We start from the raw sequence: 7771 nt of genomic DNA, 5'->3' as shown, positions 1-7771 counted from the left end.
AAATACAGTATTGCCTGGTTCACCACCTCCACGTACAATATCTTATAAAAAAACAGTCTTCACTAAACCCAGAACGCCTCCTCAACACAGTAAAGGTTTCGATCATGTAGCACATGAGTCTCTTGTAAGAGACTACAATATGCCAGAGCCTTCTAATGGATGTGCATTACCATCATCGCCTAATGCAAATTCACAACAGACAATAATAGAGTTAATTACTACATTAATTAAATTACTTTCTCAACCTAATTTATCTATACCGTCCCACGCTGCTAATTTAATTAATTCCTACACTGATAATAATAATGGCCAACATGGACAGGTTAGTTCAATGGAACTGCCGCAGTATTATAAACAAAAAGCATGAAATTATACACATTATAAATAATTTTAATCCTTTTATTTTTTCTTTATCTGAAACCTGGCTAAAGCTAGATCAGGTATTCAAAATCCCTGGTTATTCTTGCTTAAGAGAAGACAGGGCTGATGGGTATGGTGGTGTATGCCTGCTCATCAGAAACTCAAGCATCTTTTCTTCCTTCCCTCTTCCTTCACATAGTAACAGCTTTTCTATCATTACAGCTATTGTTGATGGTATCTGTTTTGTCTCTATATATGTCCCTCACCCCTCCTTGCAAATATTCAATGAAATTAAAAACTTAATTTCAGTTCTCCCTCAGCCTTTCATGATTCTGGGTGATTTCAACTCTCATCATACATCGTGGGGTAGTTCAGTATCTAATAGGTACGGGTATGAATTATTGGATATCTTAGACATGTATAACCTGTGCATTTTAAATACGGGTTCTCCTACTCGCCTTACAAAGCCTGGTGAAGTAATTAGTGCCATTGACCTGTCCATCTGTACTCCCAATTTAGCATCTTCTCTCTCTTGGTCTACTTTGTGTTCATCTTACAATAGTGATCATTATCCCATAATCATTTCATTTCCCTGTAAAAAAAATAGTAATATGTTTATTAAAAAGTCTCGCCTTAAACACAAAATCATAGACTCGAAATGGAGTCAATACAGTTTATTAGTAGAAGAGAAACTGAATAATTGCTCAGAAGATAATGTCACAAATAGTAATTATTTACAAGATGTTTTGTTAGAATCGGCTGATAGTGTTTTTCCTAGGAAAAAGCCGAGTAGTAATAAGTTGTCATCTCCACCATGGTGGGATGAAGAATGTACCACAGCTATTAAAAAACGCAAGGCAGCTGAGCTTAATTATCGCAATGATATGTCTATGGAAAAATACGAGGTCTTAATGAATGTAATGAAAGAGGTTAAAAAACTATTTAAAAAAAAGAAATCTGAGGGTTGGAGGAAATATTGTAGCTCTTTATCACCTGGAATAAATTCTTCTGTCATTTGGCGAAATATCAAAAGATTTAGGTCAGCTATCAACCCTTCTAACCCGTCGTTGCTTCCTATAGAATTAGCTGATCAATTCCTTGATCGCTTGGCTCCTCCTTCTGCTCCAGATCTCATCCACTCTTCTACACAAAATAACTCTGATGTTGTCCCTTCCTCATTAAATCTACCTTTTACGCTATTAGAATTAAAAGGTGTATTAAATTACGTTAAAGACAGTGCTCCTGGGGAAGATGGGATCCCATATTCCTTTTTGTCTCACCTTGGCGAAAATGGATTAAATTACTTTTTAAATTTAATAAATAAAGTTCTTTTGACAAATGACATACCGTCATCTTGGCGAAGTCAAATAGTGCTGCCATTTTTAAAACCGTCTAAGATTCGATCTGATATTAAATCATACCGTCCTATAGTCTTGTCATCGGTGATAACAAAAGTTGTTGAACATTTAATTAAAAATCGGCTTGAATGGTATATAGAAAATAATAAATATCTGTCACCAACTCAGTTTGGATTTCGAAAAGGTAAAAGTGTGTGTGACAATTTAGGCATATTAGTCACGGACATTCGTAATGCTTTCTCAAATAAAAAGTCAGTAGTCGCAGCTTTCTTGGATATTAATTCGGCTTATGATAATGTTTTGTTACATATTCTAAAAAGTAAATTAGATAAATTAAAGGTTCCTTATTTTTTAAATAATTTCATTGTAAATCTTCTATCAGAGAGGAAAATTATTTTAGATGTTGGCGGCCCTTACATGCCTAGTAGGCTGGTATGGAAGGGTTTGCCACAAGGGTCTGTGCTGAGTCCTTTATTGTACAATATTTATACACATGACCTAGAAAACTCTATCGGAGATTCAGTTAGTATATTACAATATGCCGATGACTTGGTTATTTATGCCTCTGATAAGTCTGTAAGTAATGCTGAACAACGTGTCTCGTCCTCTTTATCTTTCCTAAAATCTTGGATGGATGCAAATGGCCTAGATCTGTCTCCCTCAAAAAGTACCGTCGTACTTTTCACTAAATCCAGAAATCCTCCCTCACCAACTATAAGATATGATTGCGATAATATATTACCCGTCAATAATCAAGTAAAGTTCTTAGGAGTTATACTTGATTCTAAACTAACAGGTCAACCACACTGCGAATTTGTGGTTGGTAAATGTGAGCGACACTTGAATATGCTGAGATGTCTCAGTGGAGTTTGGTGGGGTGCTCACCCGGCCACATTGAGGTTGGTATATAATGCTGTCATTAGAAGCGTTCTTGATTTTGGGACCTTTTTCTTAGATCCAGGTAATGTAGCAGGCTTTAGAAAACTAGATCTCATACAGTCTAGGGCTTTGAGGATTGTTTCTGGTGCGATGAAATCGAGTCCGGTTAATGCTCTGCAAATAGAATGTTGTGACCCTCCATTAAACTTAAGGCGTCAATATCTGTCAGATAGATTCATTTTTAGAACTGTCCAGTTCCATAATCATCCCCTCATTTCCAAACTGGAATCTCTTTCTCAAAAATTACCCTCTTCACATAAACCTTTACCTTGTCTATTAAAAAGCTTTCTGAAATTTAAACAATTACAAGCCCCAACTCATTCCTTTTATATACTTCCCCTATTTAGCTCTTCTTATGATTCTCTACTTCTTTCTGCTGAGATATGCTTTTCTATTGGCATTGAAAAATCTGATTTTAATGCCAATGCAAACTTTAATTCCAATGTCAATATGAAATGGCCTAACTGGCATCAAATGTATACAGATGCTTCTAAACACTCCAATGGGTGTGTTGGTGTTGGAGTGTACCACAAACAGTACAACATAGTTCAGAAAATTAAATTACCTCCAGAATCATCGGTCTTTACCGGTGAATGTTTTGGACTACTAAAAGCTCTTGAATATGTGCTGTGTTTCAAACTCAAAAAAACCGTTGTATTTACCGATTCCTTAAGTGCATTACAGAGCTTAGCAAAATTTTCACTTAAACTAAATCCATTCTTTCATGTTATATTTGAATGTAGGAGAAAGCTGTTGCAATGCCAATTACACAACTATTTAGTATCATTTTGTTGGATACCTAGTCACTGTGGTATCTCTGGAAATGTGAAAGCTGACAGTTTGGCTAACAGTGCTACTGTGACCGGTGACGTATACCCGTACAAGAATTTTGGCCATGATCTTGCTGCTTTGCCCGGCATATATCTCCACAAATCGTGGAATATGTGTTGGGAAAAGAACGGCCGGATTAAGGGTCGTTTCTTGTATGATATACAGTCTTCCGTTCCCAGGAAGCCGTGGTTTGCCAAATTGTCGCTTGGTAAAACTGCCACTTCTACTATAATCCGTATGCGTCTGGGACATAACAGCCTTCCAGTTCATTTGCACAAACTCGGTATCGTAACTAGTACCGCCTGTGAGTGTGGCGAGAGCTATTCTGACTTGAATCATGTTTTCTTTTCTTGTCCTAAGTATGACCATTCTTCCTTATATACTTCTTTAGTTTCTCTGTCCGTTCCCCTTCCTACTAATATTTATTTACTTCTTCGAGATTTAAATCCCCTTGTATATAGTATTATAAGTATGTTTATTGTAAATAATAACATTAAACTATAATTTTGATTTTTTTCCATTATTAATTATTCTGATTTTTTGTAAATTTATGCGCTTTCAATTATTTATGTTATGTCGCGATTGGTTTCCTTAGTTTTTTCATTATGCATAAACTGTAAATAATTAAAACAACGAATTATAAAAATCCCATACTTGACGCTGGCTAATGCACAAACAGTGTTAGAGCCAAAGGGAAAAAAAAAAAAAAAAAAAAAGTATGGGATGGTGCACAATATCTGACACTGACAGCAAACAACTGACGTTTATATAAGAAGTAAAAACTAAAAACGCCATCGGTCATAAACTTTAGTCTTTATTTCTTGAAACAATCCCAAATCTTGCCTGTGGTTAATGCCCCTGGTACTTGCCTAAACATTTAAATCGTTCAATTGTCAAGTATATAATAAAATTTATGCGAAGAACTTAAAATTTTGATGCAACACGATTTAACTTAATACTCATTGAATTCGTTTGATTATGAGCGATTCCGAAGGAGTAGATCCACAACTACAAAATTTCATTTTAACAGAAACACAAAAGCAACGCTTTCAGGTACGTAGTGGAGAGAATTTTATTTTCTGCAAAACTTTGTTTTCATATTACTGATACTTATTTTTTTTCAAATATATTATCCACCAAATTTTCCTTGTTAAAAACATACTTTTATTAGTTTATTGTTAAGTGATAACAGTTAATAATAGCAGATAAGTGTACTTAGTATTTTCCTCTTCCTACATTTTATGTAATATTCTGTATGACATGTTTTCAATTTATAGTGAAGGATAAAATTTTCTAACCATAATCTATTAAGTATATGTATTTTTTAAATTTACATTTGCAATTCTACTTGTACTATAGGCAGGTACATTGCAATTATTTGTGTACAACTATTTTTTGGAAATCAATTTAACTACCTATTATGTTTTATTATGTCCATATCATTAGTTATAACTATTAACTGATTATTTCAGGTTTTAGTACATGGCCTTACTGATACCTGTTGGGATACTTGCATGGGAAGACCTTTGAACCGCTTAGACTCTAAGACTGAAGTATGCATTATGAACTGTGTTGAACGTTTCATTGATGCTACCACTTTTATAACAAAACGGTTAATGAACACAACAAAATATCGCTCTGATTCACCTTTGGAATTTCAATAGGCTTGTACAGGCCTCAAATTTCTTTAAAGCATTTGAATAATAAGCTTAAAAATGTTTTCGACTATCAAAAATTTTTTACATCGTCATAGAAGAAAGTTTGTTGTGACTGGTGCAGTTTTAGGGTCCATTTATTTTCTGATGAGCTATGCACAGAAAAAACTAAGAGAATGGCAAGAAAAAGAGGCCAAAAAATTCTTTGAAATGACAAGAAAGAAGCAACATTTTGAAAGCACTGAGCGCACATGTAATCAAACAATACTGTCTCTTTCAAAAATTGTTTCTGAAAATATAATGACTTCATTAAATACTGAGGAAATTGTACAAAAACTACAAGACAATCCAGGAAACAAACTGGAGTTATGGGAACAAATAAAAATAATGATTTTTACCAGAATATGTGTGCTTGTGTATGCTCTCTCAATATTACAAGTGACATTAAGAATTCAACTGAATATAATTGGTGGCTATTTATATAGAGACTCTGTATTAGAACATGAGCCACTGATTGATAGCAATTTGCAATCAAAATATCTGTCATTGTGTCATCACTTTGTTGGGCCAGGGTTAGAGGATTTAGTAAGGCAGATAGAAAGGGTGGTTAAAAGAGTAGTAGACCCTATATCACTTAAAAAAAAAATTACCTTACTAGAAGTTGAACAAACATTTTGGTCGATTCAAACAATTTTATGTACTGATACTAATGAGGGAGATCCTGTCAAAAAGATGGTGCATTACTTGGTAGATCACACAGAAATAAATGAGGCTAAGTTTGACACAATTGTTAAAGAAACAATGGATGTTTTGGAAAGTGATGAAGTTACATCTGTAACTATGTCTACTATTAGTAGAAGTTTTTCCTCTGTTATAGATGAGATTGCTAATTTATTTGTCTCAAAGTGGGTACCAACATCTAAGAATCACTTGGAAGTGGATGAGGGTCATGTTGTTACTAATGGTGCGCTAAAATTAGGAGGCCCATCAGATCCCTTTATAAATGTCAATAAGGTAGAAATGCATTTTGTAAAGCTCTTGCCTATTGTTAATGAGCTGATTACAAAAAATACATGCAAAGGTAATACAAACATTCCAGATTTACTTACTCAGCAATTAACATTAAATGACAAGTTGAAGCTTCTAGGAGCAAACATTTATGAGGTCTTTAGCAATACATAAAACTATTAAGGGGCTTATAATGGTAAGAAGGTTGATTAATATTATAATTATATACAATTATATTATGTAAATAGATTTAAGATTTGTTTTTAAATGCAGATGTGCTGTGTTAGAATTTTTAGAAAAATTCAATTTTTGGTTTCAATATTTTTTTAATTTACTTGTGAATGGGGTACATAATAAACGTTTGCAAAACCTTATTTGTAATTAATTATTACTACATCGTTATAAACATATGCTAGTCATATCAACTCAATGAAGAAAAGGCATATTGTATAACCATTTTTTTTATACATACACCCACGCCTTTTCTTTCTTTCCTTGGGGGTGGGCAGATGCCATGGCTTTCTACTTACTACGATGTACATTCATCATGCAATTGTGAACGGTTATGGGTACTATTGACGTGTTCCTTTTCTACGCAGACGCTACCAACTATATTTATTATTTATTCACAAAGACCAACACCAAGATATTTGTACATCATCCTATAGGTGAAATTTTCCGTAGTTTACTTAGAGAAGATCAACTCTTTCTATTTTTTTAAATCTTTTAATTTAGGTCCTATAGTCAAAAGTGGTTGTGCGACCAGACCATTAACCCATTGTTTAAATTATTAAAATTAAACTACGGACCCAGTAACTCATAGTATCGGCCAAAACCATACTTTTAGTGCAGAACCAGGAATACTTATGTTAAAAATTTGATGAAGCTCTGAAAAACGCCTTTAACTTTATTTCAGCAAACTTGTGAAATGTCTGAATAGAATGTAGGTTGATTTAAAAATAAATTATATCTTTGTCATCATTTAGTAGCAATTATATATTCCTATTTATATCTACACATTCGTCCAAATAACGAATTTATCACACTAAGCTCAACCAATAATGATTCAGTGGCGTAACTTCCTATATGACCGCAGATTGTATCCGTTTTTACCTATTTTTATAGGCTATTTCGTGAACATCACTGTATCTGGCACATGTATATTCTTGGGTCTTAAGACATGCCGGTTACTTCCGGTGTTTGCCTTTACCAGCAATTGTTAATTGCGCAGAAACAGACGTTATTCGTACTCTTGGGGTTGATAGTCGCACACTTAAGACACTAGGCCTACACTAAACTCTACCAGCAATAATGATAAAAGGCTCTATATTAAATTATTTATTTATATATTTGTAACTAACTAAATGTAAAAATATGTCAAATATATTTATTGTTTATATATTTATTATTATTAATATTATGTTGAATATATAGTGCTGTACATAAAGTGTATCTCTATACGGTACAGTCCGACAGCCTTGTATATTTTTTTTCTTTACATAAACATACATACATACTTTTTAAAATACTCCAAAATAGTAGCTAATTTTATTTTTAATTCGTTTGTTTGTATTGTTTTTTTTTAAGTTTGATTGTTTATTGATTATTTATCTCCGGTGT

General features: G+C 33.4%; 1 protein-coding gene across 2 annotated transcripts; it reads left to right on the top strand.

The window, feature by feature from the left end:
- Positions 1–4276: 4276 nt before the first annotated feature.
- On the top strand, positions 4277–6525 carry LOC110992391 (mitochondrial import inner membrane translocase subunit Tim8 A). Of its 2 annotated transcripts, none has more exons than XM_045628617.1 (2): positions 4277–4541; positions 4961–5195. In XM_045628617.1, exons 1-2 carry the CDS (start codon positions 4467–4469, stop codon positions 5150–5152), a joined length of 267 nt encoding a protein of 88 aa, XP_045484573.1. In that variant the 5' UTR covers positions 4277–4466; the 3' UTR covers positions 5153–5195. The 2 variants fall into 2 exon arrangements, with proteins under 2 accessions (XP_045484573.1, XP_022113886.1); XM_022258194.2 differs by having other exon boundaries at positions 4278–4541; positions 4961–6525.
- The last annotated feature ends 1246 nt before the right edge of the window (positions 6526–7771 follow it).

The sequence above is a fragment of the Pieris rapae genome, chromosome 6 (assembly GCF_905147795.1).
Source record: "Pieris rapae chromosome 6, ilPieRapa1.1, whole genome shotgun sequence".
Lineage (NCBI taxonomy): Eukaryota > Metazoa > Arthropoda > Insecta > Lepidoptera > Pieridae > Pieris > Pieris rapae.
This window is presented reverse-complemented; position numbering and strand designations above follow the sequence as displayed.